Here is a 19,449-nt window from a genome sequence, read left to right as displayed (position 1 = left end):
CTCCTAGCAGCAGAAGTGCTTAAAGTAAATGGGAAATGCTTCTTGAGGCATAATGACAACATCTCCTCTGTCCCTTTGTTTTGACAGCAAGCAATATTTCTGGAGTCTGCAGGGAACTGTTCTTCAGGGAGTAGTCAGTGGAGGTATACCATTTCAAAATTGCTGCCAATAGGAATTAATATAGCTTGGGACATCCTCTGCCCATGCTCTGCCAAGGCTACCACTGCCAGTGACAGTCAGAACTGCTATTCTGTTAGTTGGCTTTGCTTATAGGGACTGTAATGACAAAGGTGCCCCCTTCTGCTTTTCTTTAGTAGTTATCAATCTTCATTGGAAAAGGCAGCAGTTTCCTTGTGAACTCTCTGGGGGCAATAATATCAAAATACCCTTTCTGCGAGGATCAGCTTGGAGTTCTTTATGTTGCTGTCATACCCAGGTCACTACTGCATTTATAACATGAAAAATTGTAATTAAGAGCAGAAAGCTAAACATCACCTGGATGAAGCAGGAGAAACTGAAGGCAATAGCTATTGATGTCTCCTGGCTCTACTGGGTGTGTTTTATGTTCATTTTTGCCTTACTTTAATTTCCTTGATAACAAATTAAAAACCAATTCCCGCATTCTAGCTCAGCGATGACTCGTCCTTTACTGTGTATTATGATAACACTATTGATCACACTAGTTTAAAGCATCTGTCATTTTGAATAATTAATCTCTAAGCACGAGTTAGCTTCAGACATGGATGCTATCATCAACCATCTTTTCAGACATCTTTGCATCGGGGAAAAGCTGACTGCCTGACTGCCGAAGAAGCATAAACACACAAGTCTCAAGGAAAAAGCAAGACAGAAACAGCTGAACAAACACCCACGCCACATCATTATTATTATCATTATTAATAATATATCCATTTAAATGTGTCTCAAGGCGATGTACAAACATATCATAGAACAGCTAAAGGTAGATTTAAAAGCAATACGAAATAGACACCTAAAGCAAACATCCAGCTTGTTGAATCAGAATTGTTTTTGGAAAATATAGGTTGTGGGCACTTTTTCAATCTTAACAGGGATACCGTTCCAAAAAGCAGGGGCAGCATTCCTAGTAACCAGAGATTTATTCATGTTAAAGGAGACAATATAGCTCAACATGGCTGTCCACCTGAGTCCTCTCCATAGATCTACGACCCTGTGCTCAACCATCAAGATAGTGGTTGGGAGGGTGAGGTGGGCAACACAGAATTAAAGAACATGGTGTCTCCTAGCTCACGTGAGTAGGGATTTGCTTTCAGCAACAGTCTGGGAGTTCACAGTCCTGGTAGCTCCTCCTACATGAGAGCCTCAGTGGGCAGAGCTCTGACTTCTGACCTTCTTGTTTCTGCTTCCTGGGTGCTCCCTTATCTCCATTCCTAATACTAATTACTCATAACCTTGAGAATTGCCCTCCCCTGAAAGTCAAAGAGATAAGGAGCCTGGTGGTAGCATAACTCAGTTTTGGAGTTCTTGGGCTTCATGCCCATTTATAATCCATATGTTGCATTTAATTTTCAAAAGTAATCCCATGTCCTGCATGTACTTATAAATACTGGAAATGTATTGAATTCTGGTTTTATTTTATTTTTAGAATGCAGCATAGTAAACGAGGGATGACACATAATTAAACGAATTGAACAAAAATTAAATAAATAGATAAAGGAATTGGAAAATGGAGAGAAGAGACTGACAACATTTAGCATCTCCCAATTTCATTGGTGAAAACAGAAACTGGCACATCTGATGCTTTTGTGTCTCAGCCTTTGCAAGACTACACACTTGTAAGTAGGTTATTGCCACTCGCCATCCATCTTTAACAAGCTGTGCATTTTACCTGAAATATCACTGCCTTATTAGTATACACTAAGAAGATACTTTTTTCATAGCTAATTATAAGAAAAATCCACTGGCAGGTGCCTCTTTCTTTTTCTTTTTTAACAAAACACATTCTTCAGAAACACTGCATTTTGCATTCTGTTCATGACCAAGAACTTAGAAAATCTTCACTCAATTATGTAGAAGAAAAGTAAATATAGTCACTTGCGTTGAACTAATTAAATGCTGAATAACAAACACACACATATATATTCGATGCATGTCGTGGGCATGATTCTGCAAGGCTTAACAGGACCATTTTTCTGCTCAGAACAATTTTTATGTGACTTGACTACTATGAAAAGAACTTGACATGCAGCATAGCAAAACCTCCTCAATAAATAACCCCAACTAGGCTAACAGAAGTGCATTCAGATCACAGCTGAACTCTTATTAATAAATTATAATGATAGCGATAAAGCATAATTTTTCCTTGGATGTAAAAGTATGCAAAACACTTCTTTTTTTAAAGGCTACATTATATCTTGTCTCGCATAACAAGAAAAAGTCCGCTCTGATTTGAGTCTCAATGTCACTTTGATGCCTACTTTAATGAGGCTGGTAGGCATTAATCTCCCACAGATACAGAAGAGTTACAGAGTGATCCGATCCTTTAGTTAAGTCTGCTGAGTGAGATATGATTGCTCCTAAGGCCAAAAAATGATAGCATTGCTCCTAAGTGCCAGTGCAGCAATATCCTTGCCTCTGTGATGAAGCCAACAGTTCACTGGGCACAAAATGGCCAAGGTGGGGATATGGCAAGGGAGAAGCAGAGCTTAAGTGGGACCCCATGCCAGCTCAGAGTTCATTCCCACCCTCTGTAATGGTGCAAAATTGCACCAACAAAACAGGTGGTGTTAAGTAAAACATTCTGTCACACTCTTAGCATAGACCAAATTAAATCAATGGACTTAAATTTCTTAATTTCAGTGGTTCTACTCTGAGTATGTTAAACCTACAAGAATTAAGGAACTGGATCTCATCCTCCTATTAGAGTCATTGGAAACCCCAAGATAACTGCCCCTATAACCTCCTCTTCCCCCACCATCCAGCTCCTAAGTTCCAAATAACTCAAGTAGCCAGTCATGGCACAGCACTGGGAGTATATAAGCCCCAGCAAGAGAACATACTTCTTACATATCAAGGTACCTGGATATATATCATAGAAACATAGACTCAAATAATTGTAGAGTTGGAAGGGGCCATGAGGGTCATCTAGTCCAACCCGCTGCAATGCAGGATGCCCCCCCCAACGTGGGGCTTGAACTCATGACCCTGGGAGTAAGAGTCTCATGCTCTACCATGTGAGCTATGAGGATGGGTTATGCAATTGTTTCATTCACACATGAACAAAAATGAAGTGCAATGACTAATAGACAAGTTGATTTCATCACTTTCAGAGAGACAATTAATTTATGTCACAGTTCTACAAACCCTTTAATTTTCATGTGTGAACTTTACTATTTCATTTTATATAATTCCTTAATACACAACTTTATTTAAAAAATTAGAGTAATCATATAATTGAATGAACAGTAGGAACTGTGTCAAGTTCTCAAGTGCCAAGAGAATTGCTACTGCACTGCTTTGTTTTTCTCAGCATATAAGACTGAACGTTATTCATTGTGAAAAGGGGATTCCAGCATTAAAGTGCTGAAAGATTACCTCACTGCTGATGGCTTACCCTAATATGAGATCACGCATCAGAAAAAAACCAATGAATAAGTACAATAATGTATCCAACTAAGTCATATTCAGAGTAGACCCACTGAAGTTAATGGACAGGAAGCAATCCTAACGGAAGCTATCTTAAGGTAATCTGGTGTAAAGTATGCTGTTCAGGAAGTCCTAGGAAGGGTAAAAGCTGGGTAAGCTGGCCCCAGCCCAGCAGAGAGAAAAGTAGGCACCAAAACCCAGAGCGCCAGCTCAGGCAGTATTACTATGGGGACAAGCCCACCTGTTGACACACACAGGAGAGTTCTTAAGTGCCATTATCAGTTGTGTATGAATGGAGAGACTTCTCAGAGACAGCTTATCGGAAGTGGCTTGAAATTGCCAGCACAAACAAATAGGGGACAGAGCTCACAAATGCCCCAGCAATGCTCAAAGAGGCAGCCAATCAGCACACACTGTACGCCACATACTCCAGGAATGCCCACCACAAGCTCCACCAATCCCACAGCCACATGCAACAACAGATGATTGGGTAAACAAGTGCACATGAAGCACACCAGCACACCCTGTGTCCCACTTCGCACAACTCACAAGCACCCCGAAGATACACCTGCAGACACCCCAAAGAACATGCAGCATACATGGGGAGATGCCAAATGACAGTTTTATTGAAAGCACCCTACTGAAAGCTGGGTCCTGGCTGAGCTGGGATGGGGGAATTATACTGGCAGATCACAGCTGAGCTGAGAACCAGCTGGCTGATCCAGAGATCCACTGGATCCTAGTTCACTTATCCCAGCAGACCTAAGATTAAGATTGCACCTTAAATTAGTAATGTTAATTGATGTCTATGGTTCTTTTCCGAGTATAATCTACAGAACAATCCTAACTATAGGAAGCCAGTGTAATGTACGGTATTCTGGCATAAATTATCCCTGTTCTAAACTCTGCTCAAGAGCTTCTGGGAGGGGATGCTGCTGGCTGCTCTGGCAGGTGTGCATGGGCTTGAGTTTTGAGGATTGGTCTCTAGGTCACATGACTGAGATGAACAGGGTTTGGAATAGGTGTCTCTCTTTACCCTGTGCTACCCCCACCCCTTACATAGAATGCCCCCTTTCTAGGATTTCTTCTGCATACCTGCCAGGTGCCCCAGAAAAAATGGGATATCCCCATTTTTATGTGCAATATCACAGCGACCATTTTTGTTGCAATGATCTCTCACGTTGCTCTCTTGCCTGAAAAAAGTGCTTTTCTGGAGTGAGAGCGAGGTGTAGGTCACATGACTCAACCGGGAGCATGTCCTGGAAAACACGTGTCCTGGTTTTGGGTCTGAAAACGTTGAAAGGTATGATGCTGATGTAAATTCCACCAGTTTAAATTCCACTGGCTGACCCCTGGTTGACGCAGGGTGAGGGTCAACCTTACCCCAGGATATCTGAGGCTCAGACAACAAAGATCAAGATCTGTTGAATCCAAATTCTCTCATCCTGGTGAGATCTTGGGCTTGGTTAGTGCTGTTAGTTGGATACAACCCATTATATGTACAAGTGTATATTTGCATTTATTTTATAGTATCCATTGCCACATTGCTGATAAAGCGAGGAAGGCTAAGAGGCCCTGTGTTCACTCGACAAAATTTAATCTAGTTTATAAGGAGCCAATACATTTCATTCATGTCAATTACTTACAGAGAGAGGCCAGATGGCACAAATAATAGAAAACTATTGATAGTGGCAAGGAATATTAATTAAACATTTTAGATAAGATCTATAGAGTTCAAACAGTGCATATCCTGTAGTTCTACAGGCATATAGTTTAACCAAAGACAAATATATTTATATGTCAACAGGATTATTTAGACGCTTTAGCCCAATGGATAATAAGGTTTTATGCTTGTGTTGGCCCTGCAGAATGAAGCACACAAAATTACATGCTCTATTTTATGAGGCTGAATACTTATTTTAAAAGGTATTGACAGCTGTTAATTAAATCTTACATGATTTTTTACTTAGGGTTAGGAGTTCAGAACAAAATTAAATGCATTGTATGTGAGCCAAAGGGCAACTCTGGAACTTTTCTGGCATACCTGCCCATTGCAAACACATACACACCTTGAAAAATTGATGCTAATGCTCAGGGGAATGCCCAAGCACAATTTGATGATCACGAGAGGATGCAGCTGGGGAGGGTAATTGGTAGGGGTATGCACTGGATTCAGATGAATCCCAATATTAAAAATGTCCTGGCTATCCAGAAACTATGATGGAACTTGAAATGACTTCCCAGCCACCTACCACTGCTTACAGCCCGTAGCTAGCGAGGTGGGTGGGCAGGGAACTAATGTGGGGAGGGGGCATCAGATGGTACTTTGCTGAGGTGGCAATCCAGGAACCCAACATGCCAATTGCACATGATACAACATGAATACTATTTGAAAACAGATAATTATATCTGGTAAGTGAAATGTCTAGATCAGACTTGACTTGAGCCATCACAGATCAAGCACTACATGAATCACAGGCCCTCTCTCTTGCAAACTCATCTATACACCTAAGAAAATGTCTTCTCACAAGTTCTCAGTTAGATTTATTTCCAAGTTAATGTGCATAGGATCATACTAAATTTGTTGCGTCACTAAATAAAATTATACACCTTTCTAAGTGTGTTTTGGATGGGGCTTCTAATTTTCAGATTCTGAATGGCACATCTGCCTGTTTCCTGAGCTGAACAGCATGGCCCATGTATATCTGGTTCTTCCATTCTTCCCTCATACAGAAAAGACAGTACAAAACTGAAACAATGGTGATTACTCAGCACCTATTGGCGTAAGGCGTTGCAACTTGTAACTATTTAACTTTTGTACCATAATCGTTTCCGGGAGGCAGCTCAGGGTTGCAGCGATCCTTCCGTGCACAAGCGTGCTGTTGTTAGTAAGAACAAGAAGTGTTTCGTTTTTAGTGGAAGGATCAAGTAGCCTCTGGTGGGTGGGTGGAATCATTAAAGATTTAACAAGAGGAAAATAGGATATGCTGCTTTCTCTTTAACACACTCCTGAAATTTTAAAAAACTTACTGAAACAAAATGGAAGGTTCTCTGGAAGAGGAGGATGACAGCTTTACTAACATTTCCTTGGCTGATGACTCAGGTAAGGGAACATACAGGTAGGTGGCTTGTTATAAACATGTACAACCTAAGGGCTAAAAATATATTTAGCCTTACAGGATATCCATTCTGTTACATGAATGTGTGTTCACACATAACAATGCACATCTCTTGTTAATCATTAATCTCTGGACTAGCATTTTTATAAAGCATTTGGAGTAAACTTTGATGATGGCTTTGTAGAGGCGTGGGATTGTCACAGGCATTTATTTATTTATTATGGCACTGAGATATGCCATACTTTTGACTATGAAGTTCTCAGCGTGGTTTGCAACTGAGCTTCAAAATAGGCATATGTGGTATGTATTAAAGGGAGAGTGTTCTAAAAGAATAATACTGTTTTAGAAAACTCAGTTGCTATTGTTGAATTAAAAATTCTGCCCCCCGTTGCCCCTGATAAATTAGTGCATGTCTTGGCTCAAAGTGGATTTTGAATCCCTCGTGCCTCTCCTTCAATTACTGCTGTCCCACACTTCCTAAATCCAGATATTCCCTAGCTCTCCTATCTAGATTTTACAGGGACTCTCTACGTTTAGGGAGGAGAAAGTATGGGACAACAGTAGTTGGAGGAGAATGCTGCATGGATGAGGAAGAATTAAAAGAGGCGCAAGGGGTTCAAAATCCACATTAAGACATGGTAGGGGCAAGCCCAAATGCTTCCAGTGGTATACCATTCTAGACTATTCTTCTTGCTTGTGGATGTGCAGTAGAGCATCACTGTCCTCAATGGTCACCTGATAGTTCTGAATATAAAAAGCCGACTATAGAAATGCCAGGCACTTTGAATTTAGAGATACTTTAGCCTTAATACCATTGATTCATAGGAAGTTCCTCAGCAAGGCAATTAGAAACTTTTGCACCCCCCAAAAGAGCAAAATGTATGCATAATGCACAGTTTTCATTCCACAGTGGCACACTTGGGCTTTCAAACGTCAGTGGCGCCCTATGTGACACCAAAATTCAGTGCCCCCCCCAGCCTCTCACCTTCACTTCTACATTATTGAGGCACCCTCTTGGCTCAGTGCCCAGTGTGGGCAAACTGAGTGTGGGCAAACTGACTCCCCTAGATCTGCCTCTGCATTCTGACTCCTCTTGAGCCTGTACTATGGTTCAATAAATGACTATCTCTCAGGATGCACATGGTGGAAAGTTGCCCAATGCAGAAAATGTATCTGCAATAAAACTCTAAAGTGCCACCCACCTGAAGTGATAGGTTATACTATTTGCCTGCTATATGACGGGCAACATCACACAGAGCTTCTGTCGATGCAACTGTGGTATATTGCAGATATTCATGCAAAAGTGCCAGAAAGTCTTTACCAGTCCTGATTATGCCTCTCATTTCTATTGAAAGCAATGACAGCTGGCTTTAGGAAATTTCAATTAGAACCTGGAATACATTTAACTATGGCTAATTATTGCTGTGCTATGAAAACGTGCTGTTCTCATAGGCAGAAGATAATGTCAGGTTATGATACCATTAATACCTGGCTAGAGTGTAGTCCTTAACCACTGACTGCTGCTGCTGGAGGGGGAAGGATATAGTGGATATGTTCACATGCTGGCCACTGCAGAGGCCTCCACTGTGGCTGCAGAAAGTGTGGTGGATGATATGCTACTACTGATAGCGTTTCTGCTAGTGTAGTGTCCCAAACTGGAACATTACAGGGATGAGGTGGGGTGCAGCGGAGCCAAGCTGAGCACAGGATTAGGCACAGGAAGCTGCCTTACACTGACTCAAACATTGGACCATCTAGCTCTGTACTGTCTACACCTAGAGTGGGTAACTGGATCTGCCTGGTGGGACAAATCTCCCCCCCCCCCACCTGCTAGGATCAACATTGAGAGGTGGGTGAGACCACTCATCTGTCAGTAACCTGACACCATAATGCTGTAAGGTGGTTGATACCTGTCACTCTGGGCAGCTTCCAAAACACATAAAAACATAATAAAACATTAAACATAAAAACCTTCCCTATACAGGATTGCCTTCAGATGGCTCAGGGGTCGGATAACTGCATACCCTCCAACATTCCTCAAATGAAAATAAGGACATCCTAAGGAAAAGTAGGACATTCCGGGATCAAATCAGAAGCCAGGACGCCTTCTCTAAATCAGGGGCATCCCTGGAAAATAGGGACACGTGGAGGGTCTGGGCTTTGAATGTGGCAGTTCTGCCCTGCCTTGTCCCACCCGCTCCCAGCCAGAGATTAAATTGCTCTGCCAAAAGCAATCTTATACCTGGGAACAAGCCCCACTGAACTCAGTGAGACTTACTTTTTTCATATATAGGATTGTACTATCAGAGAAATGTAAGAAAAGAATCAAGAGGAAAATAAATGAACTAGCACTGTTTCATATTTACGCTTCAGTCAGTTTTGACTTCTGAGCTTCTGGTGCCTTGCTCTTTAAAAAAAAATCTCTTTGTAAGACTGTAATATGAAAATCCATATATCTCAAGTGAAAGAGCTAACTGTATAATGTCTTAATGAACACGTAAATGAGCAGTACATTACTAATGGCAATTTTAAGTCATTCCAGGAACAGAGTGAGTTCTCTTAATTTTCTTTAAGCAACACTGACAGGGCATTAATCTCTTGATGAGCTGCTTTATAAAATATTACATTCAGTGTACTGCTCATACAATTATAACTATATTATATTGATTTTCTCTATGAAAAAAATGATAGAGTAGGATTACCATATTTTCAACTGGCCTTGTACCTGTGCCTTTAATAGCAACCTAATGCAGCAATGAAGTACGTGAAGCCTTTAAAGGGCATGGGAAAAAGTAGTGGTGAAGTCTACACCTTTACTTCTTTCTTTCCATGGGCCAACTCTGGTATCCCAGCAGCCAGTGACCACCCAGGTCCCCCTTTCCTGTTTATGCTTATGTTTTTTCAGTCGTCCATCATCTTATGACAATGGCAACAGACTTATCCACAGGCTGGGTAGAATTTCACCTTTCCCCCATTTATTTTAATCCTTCCCATTGTTTGGAGACAACAGGAGACTCAGAGCCCATTGATGCCACCATCTTGGTTTCCCCAGTGTACTTGAAATTCTTGTGCTGTGTCATGATTGGCTACTACCTCAATGGTGTGCATATTCCTAGTGCTGTGGCATGGCTGGCTGCTGAACTAGTTAAAATCTCATCTTCTGATGTGGTCAGGGTGGTGCTGGGAGACTTGGAGGCACATGCAGTTGCTTGGACTCTCCACTGACTCTGCTTCTGGTGTTTTTGCTTATCCTGTACCTTTTGTTGGTATAGCCTCACTCTGCTCTGGGGAGACAGAGCTCTGAGTGAGCATACAATTTTGATTAATTCCGCATCTGCCCTCCCCAGTTTTGTTGATTCTCCTTTTGCACTGGCCATTTACCACTAGCAAAGCAGTTACAGCAGTGCAATGGTAACACAGAATGTTGGCCTAAACCTAGTATGCTGATCTCATGTTCTTTTCTACTGGATTTAGTAGAGAAACTGTTTCTACCTAAGGTTGTTGTTGTTGTTGTTGTTCAGTCGTTCAGTCGTGTCCGACTCTTCGTGACCCCATGGACCAGAGCACACCAGGCACGCCTACCCTTCACTACCTCTCACAGTTTGGCCAAACTCATGTTAGTAGCTTCGAGAACGCTGTCCAACCATCTCATCCTCTGTCGTCCCCTTCTCCTTGTGCCCTCCATCTTTCCCAACATCTAAGGTAGCAACTTAGAAGACTGTCAGCATGCTTCTGTCCTTTAGAACAAGGGTAGAGAATCTCAGGCATGGGGGTCAAACGCAGCCCTTCCTTTCCCCCATCATGAGACTTTTGCGGCTCTCTCCAGCCACAATCCTTGCCAGCCCTGCTTTACACCCTCCATGAATGTTTTTGCCTGGCTGGAATGCTTCCTTCAACTCTAATAATGTCTCTTGGTTGTCTGGGTGCAGGACACCAAGGAGTGTACAAAATAGCCTACTGTACAAAGGTAAAATTTACATTTGTTGCTCCACCCACTTTTGCCTCTTGCCCAACCCACCACTGACATGCGGTCCAGCAATATTCAGTGCAACTATTGTCTTTTCCTTGAGTCCTTAATGAAATGAACTGGAAACAGGGGAATTGGCGTGCTCTGACAATATCATAGAAGTAGTTCAATGGCCAGAAGCCTAAAATGACCTCTTGGTTGCTAAGCTGGTTTAGCAACCAGTGAAGCAAGCCATCTCATAGGGGGAAACACAGATTTCCTTCATTCTACCAACATTTCACTAGCCAATGGGAGAGTGTCACAGACAAGTTCCAAAGTCACAGCTACAGAACTGGATGCCTGTTTGCGGGGATTTAAAAGGATTACCGGTATGTAGGTTTTAAAAGGGCCTTTTCTGAAGGCAAACAGCTTGAAGCAGCTCTAATTATATTATTTGTATGACAGAAATGGCGAGGATCAACTGTAAATCCTTTCATATATTGAATTACTTATATATTTATAAACTGTTGGAAGTGGGTAAAACAAAAACCCCAAAGCAAATTTCCATCTACATAGCTTTTCTGCTGCACTACTTATTGTGTAATTTAAGTGGGCCATATATTTTCTACTAGGTAACTGCCTACTAGTTTGACAGGAGTGCTGTGGAGTATTGTGGTATCCTTAACCAATCTTCCTTATCCAGCTTGAGCTATTTATTGCACTGCACTTTACAACAGGACTGAGATTGACAGATATACGTAATAGCAAATGCTTCTGAAAAGTCATGCTAACTGTGCTCAGCCAAGACGTAGCCTCCCTCCTCGCTTGCACTTTGAAAGGGGCTTCTGAAGATGCCTATGGGCAAAAAAGATAGCTTGGTGTCATTTTGATATCAGGTAACTGACAGGTGGGTATCACTCTGCCCACCTGCCAAACCTGGATCATGAGGAGTCGGGGGATAATAATCTGGCCTGCAAAATCAGCTCTAGCACCCCATCCCTGTTCTAGATAAACGGGAGTAAGGAACTGCTGATAACTAGAAGTGCATAAACAACCTACCTGAAAGAAAACATAGGTCTTACAGTTAAAGAAGGGTTTGAAGAAAGTTACATCACTTACCCTGTACATTAAATTCTCCAGAGGCTAGTACACATAAACAGCCTTCACAAAGAGGCTGATAAAAATGTCCAGCTGTACAAGGTTGCAATCTTTGACATCTTAATCTGGATCTAAGTTCCACTGAAATCAGTGCAAACCTATTTCCAAAAATGGCTAGGAGTCAATAACTTCTTTTAAAATTTCACTAGCAAACCACTATGCCATAGTTCCAATGTACCTCATTATGGTGCCCTACTGGTCCAGCAGAATGACCAGGAGGCTCTCCAAATGCAGTATGGCTGGCTGACCACATTTTTAAGTAAGTAAGTCAATACACCTGGCCAGCTAAAGAGAGAGATATCCTAAGAGTCCAGAGTCTAAAGTAATCTCACTGTACCACTGACACCTCAGTTTCAAAAGCGGTTTGCGGTGTAGCAGTGGGGGGAAAAACTGTTATAGGCCCACCTAAACCCACAGAAATAATTTGGCATGATATGTGTTAATTTAGGACAGGGGTGTAAGTCGTCATACGACTGTGGGATTTATAGAACTGGGGCCACAAATACATTTCTACATACTGGAAACAACTGAAATTATGTACCAGAAAAAAATGCATTTGCAGCTCCCTCTCTAGGCAGCAGAGGTCTCCCTAACTCTGCCCTTTTTATAAGTTCCTCCGGTAATTTTCACATTTCTCTTTTCATTCCGCCTGAAATGTTGTTCCTCAATGAAATGGGGAAAACAATATATTCTTTTTAAAAATAAATATATTGGTATATTCATATTGTTTTTATCCTGATAAGCAATAGTATAACCACCAGTATTTCTTGACATGTATTTTGCAATGTGTTTCTGGTTATAAGAATTTATACATTTGCTAAGTTGTGAGTTTGCAGAGAGGAGTGTTGAAAATTAGCAGTTTGCTGGGAAAAAACAGGGCTGAAAAACCCATGACCATGCAGATGTTTTTGGAATTGACTCCCATCAGCCCCAGGCAGCACAGCAATGTCAGGGATGGTGCATGTTCTGGTGACTGGTCCAACAACACCTTGAGGGACACAGGCTCCACACCCTCTAAGATAAGCCCCATGCTTACACCACCTCACCTTACAACAGCAGTTTTTGTACATTACAGTGTAGAAGGTTCTATAGATATACAGTACGGAGTTTGAGCACTGTGGAGGGAAGGGAGAGTATTTCATAACTCACACACTAGTAAGAAAATTCAGCTCCCACAGCACAGGGGTGACCTACATCTGTGTCACTTTAACCATTCAATCTCTCCTTTTCCCAGTGAACCCTTAACTTACCACTGACCCAGTAACTGTTGGGTGCAGGAATAGTACAAACGCAGATGAGATGTAACAAAGGCATTTACATTTATATACTGTACCACATTACATGATTTAAGTGCACACGCTTAATCTGGTTACTGTACTTTAAAATCATATTGTTAGGTTTAAATGAGAACATACTATGTTAACTTGTTCATGACACTTTAAATAGCAAAAGCTTATTCTCAACTATTAATGTTAAACTAAGACACCTCAAGGAAGCAGTTAATTACTCTATTCGATTAAAACCCTGTAGCCAATACCGGTAGCTTTTTTATTCTCTTCACCCATTAAGCCTCGCTAGCACTGTAACTGAGAACTCAGCATCTTTTCCCAACCCTTTACTAACCCTATTGAAGCACAGGATTGTCCAGTTGTACTGCCCTAGAAATCTTCTCTCTGTACTCCATGGTGGTATAATGGAGTGGGGAACCTCAGGCTTGGGGGCAAATGGGAGGGGAGTGTGAGTGTGTGTAGAAACTAGCCTACTGAAAAAAAAAGTTAAAATTAGCATATACTGCTTTGTACGCTTTTACCCTCTGGCCCAAGCCACCACTGGCATGTGGCCCTTGGAAGGTGGCCCAGATGGGTGGCCCTTAGTCAGAAAAATGTACCCATCCCTTGTATTGCAACATCATGGAAGACCACTGTGATTTTCAATAAGGGTTTAGGTTGTGTCTAACAACTGCTCCTCCCATGCCAAATTCATTCCTAGGTATGGGCCTGAATCATCCAAGGAGTTAATTCCATCTCTTGTAGGCAGCATTGCATGTAGAAGTTATGCCAAGCGAGTGTACAGCCTGAGAGTGTCATTGGAACCCACTTAAGTACTGGATAGTGGCTGCATGCCAACCATTGAAGTCCCTCTGGTCCTAGTTCATTCAGGTGATCACATGTTTATTTGGGGGTACTCTCCTGGCCTTGCAAGAACATCCTCAAGGCCATGGTGAATGTAAACCAAGGAACAAGCTAATTACTTGAGCATCAATTTACTCGAGCAAGCATAGAAAGGCAGTACATAAAGGAAAGACGTGACCTGTTTCTGGAAAGAGAATCCCATCACAGCGCTTGAGCCAGTCTAAGTGTTGCATCTTGGCTGTCAGGAGTTTAACCCTGCTGCCATATAGAGGTAACTCAGGGAACTGAAGAGGGCCTTAGGCTTACCTGTTTTGCTTTGTTTATTCTTCTTATCCTACGAATAAAATCTGTGTAAGGAACAAACTTTGCATTTGTTCTCTGGTCTCCTCTAGCTAGTTCTTGCAATGCTTCCTCAAAAGTGCCACAGCATTCAGTCTGACCCAACTGTCTGTAGGGTTGCAGCCCTTGGTCATGATGTTGACCAACCTTGCCATGTTGTTGTGACAATTAAAGGTGAAGCAAAGCACTCTGGAGAGTAGGAAATAAATATGAGCAAGTGGTTGCAGCGTTGGTTCTTCTCAGCATGTTGTTGTGACGATTAAAGGTGAGGCAAAGCTCTCTAGAAGAGTGGGAAATAAATGTGATTACAGCTCGGACTAGGACCCAGACTAGGTTTCAAATCTCCCCTCAGCCATGAAGCTCCTTTAGTGACCTTAGGTCAGTCACCCACTATCTCTTTCACCTAACCAGGTTGTAGTGAAGATACCATGAAAAGGAGGGAAAAACCACGTCCGCCACATCGACCTCACTACAGGAAATGTTGGAGATAAATGCAGTTACAAAATAGGAACAAGCATTTTTCGCTTCAGAGCATGGCAGTGGGTGGTTCCTTCATTTCCTTTGTCGGTGAACAACCTCTGACATACGTCGTTCTGTCGGTTGCGGAAAGATGTCTTGTAACTGGAGCGGAAGGTGCTTATGACGCAGCCCGGGGAAAGCAGCGTCGTTTGGGACGTGTTTTTTGCAGCCGGTGTTGCTCTGCTCTCTTATGAATTAAAGCCTTCATTCAAGCCCACGACTTGAGGGACAGGAAAGAGAGAGGGAGAGAGAGAAGGGCCTAGCAATGGGAGGAGTCTGCCCTTGTCAGCCCTGTTCTACTCCGCCCTGCGGAAGCAGGCCGGCAAAGACGAAGAAACTCCGCCCCGACAGCCGATGGAAGCGTCTGCCGATGTCTCCCTCCGCTTATTGGCTGCCTCGCGAAGGGCCGTCCGCTTTCGTTTGCTGTGATTCGATGGCTGGCTGGGCCGTCTCTTTCCCCTTAAGCCCGCCGTCTCCCTCCTGCCTCCCCCCCCCCCCCCCCCCGCCGGTTGTTTTCATGGAGCAAAGCGCGTGCGCTGCCGGCCGGGCGAAGGAGAAGCTGCGCAGTCGCAGTTGGCCGCTGTTGAACTAGGCGAGGGTTGGGGTCCGAGGGCAACCTGGGCAGGTGGGGGAGAGGTGAGTAGGCGCGCGCTTCCTTTGCCTGGGGACCTGAGCGGGAGGCGGGGCTCCCTGCTTGCGGGTTGGGAGGGCGAGGCGACCGGTGTGTGGAGAGGATGTGCTGGCAGGTTGAGGGTTTCCTCCTCTCAGGCTCCGTTTTCAGGATGCAGCATCTAATCTGGTTTTTTGGGAGGGATTGCTGGGTGGTGCTTTTTCTTCTTCTTTTTCTGGGGAGTGCGCTGGGTTCTCCGCCTTTCCGGTAGCAGCGACGTTGCCTCCTAACGAGGCGTTGTGGGTGGAATGAAAATGAACGAGCCTCTCTCACACGCCAGCCTTGCTTATGAGGGACCCAACATCCCCTGACGTTAATAACCGCCATCCATTTCCTGTTTAAGGATGGCTCTCTCTCCTTTCACCTGCCTGGCAGTAGGGAATGCACCCCTGTATAGCAGAAATATACAGCATTAAAATTATGAGTTTCTTCGAAGATGTGCATGTGAAATGTTATGGTACTATACGGATGCTGTGTGTGAGCTTATAAACAACATACAAAATTACATTGCACCCAATAGTGTGGGACCCCAGACCACCACACGCAACAAGCTTGAAATTGGACATAAATCATTCTTGTTTTTCATTCAGCTGTTTCATTCAACTGTTCCTGCTGTTGGCTGTAGTATAATTTGGTTAAAATAGTAAATTAATAGAAGCTAAATCAATATTCATAATTTAAAGATTATTAATAAAACAAATTGCATACTGCCTTTCATTTCAGGGAAACACCAAGATGGCTTTCAGAACAGTTAAACATCAACAACATATAACATATAGCCACATGTTTTATGGATAATTTCAATGTTTTGTTTTGTTTTATTTTTTTGGTAAACATTTAGAAGCTTTATTGCAATCAAACAGTATAAAATAAATTGGCTTGAGTCAATGAAAGTCAGTGAAACATCCTTTCAGTTATAGGAACCAGAGATGCCAAGAGCCAGTATTAATAGTCAGAGAAAACTTGGATGGAGAGGTATGTTTTGAATTGCTGGTAGAAGCAGCCAACAGTCACTCAACAGATGCCCATCTGATCAGTTATTAACAAAGATGCTCAAAGCAATATTACCTTGCAAAGTGTGTCCCAAGAATGTTGAAATAGGTTGGTGCAGTTGGTAAAGGTAAAGGTGAAGGGACTCCTGACCGCTAGGTCCAGTCGTGGAAAACTCTGGGGTTGCGGCGCTCATCTCGCTTTACTGGCCGAGGGAGCCGGCGTTTGTCCGCAGACAGCTTCCGGGTCATGTGGCCAGCATGACAAAGCCACTTCAAAATGTGGCAGATTTGGCTGCTGCTGGAAAAATAACTGTGGTTTCTTCCTTAGGAATATTGTTTTGCTTCCTTTTTCTGGAAAATTTCAATTTTACTACTATTCTTAAAGCAGACAAAAGCAGATTTGCCTATTTTAACAGCAATGTTTTGTTGGTTGCTGTTCACATTGAAGTTTAGATAACAAATGCTACCCTTCTAAAACATTCAGCTAAAAAAACCTGCTTCTGCATTTGTACATACCATTGACAAAATTTTATCTTCTTTAAGCAGAGTACATTTCTGAAGTACAAGATTCACCAGTCGATTGGATTTGTTCAACGATGATGAATGCGGATATGGATGGTATAAAGCATTTTTTCAACTTAATGTTTTCCCTTTGTGCATTGCAATACTTGGCTGCACTAAATATCTCATTTTTACAGCTGTTGAGGCTGAAAATCAAGTGGAATTGGAAGAAAAGACACGACTTATTAATCAAGTTTTGGAACTCCAGCATACACTTGAAGGTTAGTTTCTTAATTCATAAGGTTAACCTATCTACATTCAGAATTACTTTAAGGATACTGTACAGTAGAAACATATCATTAATACAGACTGCAGTTCTGATCGAGCTAAGATGTACCTGCAAATTCTGTTTAATCTGGTGGGGCATAGAAGCCAGCAAGGAGTTTCACACTGCGACTATGGGTGCAGTCCAGAAAGTGCATTTTGCCATTTATACTATAGTGTGCTTTAGCATTCTATATTTTGTTCAGCATGTACACAAAACTGTTGAGTAAGGTCATCTGGGGTTTTGGAACACAGTATCATCAGTAGGCTGATGTCTCTCAGCTGTATTTCTTGTTTGCATTAAATTCAGATGAAGCTGTGGAAGTGTGACTGGTCTATGCTGGTAATTCCTGATAAGTTGCCGATGGTGTTGGTTAGAGGGTTCAACTGTGTCAGGACAGGTTTTGTACCGGGTTTGTAGCCTAGGGATGTTATTAGACCCAACCCCTTTTTAAGGGCCTGAATGGCCTCTTGAGACATGAAGCGCTTTTCGTCTGCTAACACTGGTATTTATCTACTAGCACTGATACGCTGGGTACAACCTTTCCTGGACAGAGATAGATTGACCACAGTTATTCACACTCTAATAATGTTCCATTTAAATAACTGCAATGCATGTGGCACCCTGACTCTGGAATGCTTTTCCTAGGAGGCTTGCTTGGGGCAGGGACTAATATCTTTTTTGACACTGGGTTACTGTGTGTTTTAAGAACATTTTATTGGAAAGCATTGGATAAACTTTCACTATACAGATGTCTTCATAATGGGCTTTTCTTTTCATGTGACTTGTTTCTACCATTTAGTTAAAACTCAGAGTAGAGCAGATGTGATTTGCTTCTAAAATTCAACTGCCTCACTTTTCCCTTCCAGATCTGTCTGCAAGAGTAGATGCTGTTAAAGAAGAAAACCTGAAACTGAAATCAGAAAATCAAGTTCTTGGACAATATATAGAAAATCTCATGTCTGCCTCTAGTGTTTTTCAGACTACTGACACAAAAAGCAAACGAAAGTAAGGCATTGGTAACCAAACTGTAACATGGTATTGCTGCTGCTTTTGTTTAATTTTTAAATTGCGTATGGATACATGACTTAAGTTAGTTTGTAGCATCATTGAATATTTGAAGATTTATTGGCAGTGCTAGACAATTTTAAAGTTTTAAACGAACAACTGGGCAGTGCAAGTCTATTGTGTTAGCTTTCAACAATGTGCAGAGGTAGCGTAGAGGAAATATTTATTACAGTTTGAAGGCAAGAGTTTTCAGCTCGGCTTTTATGTTAGTCAAAACATGTCATAAGCTGCCAAGTACTTTAGTTATCTTAATTTTTACAGTGGTACTACTGTTCACTAGCAAAAATACAGTGTTGTGTAGAGTGATGTGAAAATCCTTATTTGGAATGAGTTATTTGCATGACTTTCCCTGGGCTCCAAAAAAGTTGTAACACTCCTCATCCTTCATCTCCTCAATGACGTTCTACTTTCTTCTAGTTAAGAACACAAAAAGCTTAGCTTTTAATACTTTGAAAGCAAATGAAGGATTTAATATTATTACATAATTGCTTGCAAAATTGTAAAGGGTTGAAAAACCACTGCAATACCTGCATAACTCTTCAGAACTGGTAAGTTAACATTAAAAAACCACACCTGCTTTAAATTATATTGCAAGAAAAGGGAGTCACATCTTGGCCTTCATTGATTTGCAATCTCTTAAGAGTGTCCTGAGTAGCATGGTAATTTATCTGCCAGGGTCATTAGTGGTACAAGTGGTACAAGCTGAACGGAAGTATCTTTGTGAACAATTAGTAGGTATTTAAGAGTTTTCACTAAACATGGATGCAGTCTATAGTTCTTTTTCTGCATAATCCTTATTAACTGCTGCTAGCCTTTAGCTGACACAGAATGTTAAGCCTTTCAGGATTAGAATACTTGGGGTTTTCAAAGCATCAAGAGTACCTTTGAAAAATTAAAGAAATATTAGTTGTTGAAGAAGGCACCAAGTTACTCTCAACCTATGACATAGCCATTCATTCTGCATAGGCTCAACAAGGCTTACTTGGATATGCCTACGTAGTGGGATGAACAAGCGAATTAATCACTATCATGTATGCATAGCAGCAGTCTCATGTC

The 19,449-nt window shown here is 42.0% G+C and overlaps 1 protein-coding gene across 2 annotated transcripts; it reads left to right on the top strand.

Annotated features, from left to right (window-relative positions):
* Positions 1–6,530: 6,530 nt before the first annotated feature.
* Positions 6,531–18,666, top strand: SCOC (short coiled-coil protein). 2 transcript variants are annotated; one of them, XM_033161339.1, is made up of 4 exons: positions 6,531–6,727; positions 17,043–17,117; positions 17,198–17,281; positions 18,195–18,666. In XM_033161339.1, exons 1-4 carry the CDS (start codon positions 6,664–6,666, stop codon positions 18,335–18,337), a joined length of 366 nt encoding a protein of 121 aa, XP_033017230.1. In that variant the 5' UTR covers positions 6,531–6,663; the 3' UTR covers positions 18,338–18,666. The 2 variants fall into 2 exon arrangements, with proteins under 2 accessions (XP_033017230.1, XP_033017231.1); XM_033161340.1 differs by having other exon boundaries at positions 6,532–6,727; positions 17,046–17,117.
* The last annotated feature ends 783 nt before the right edge of the window (positions 18,667–19,449 follow it).

This window comes from Lacerta agilis, chromosome 9, assembly GCF_009819535.1.
Source record: "Lacerta agilis isolate rLacAgi1 chromosome 9, rLacAgi1.pri, whole genome shotgun sequence".
Lineage (NCBI taxonomy): Eukaryota > Metazoa > Chordata > Lepidosauria > Squamata > Lacertidae > Lacerta > Lacerta agilis.
The sequence above is the reverse complement of the archived record's forward strand: the minus strand, read 5'-3'. Positions and strand labels throughout refer to the sequence as shown.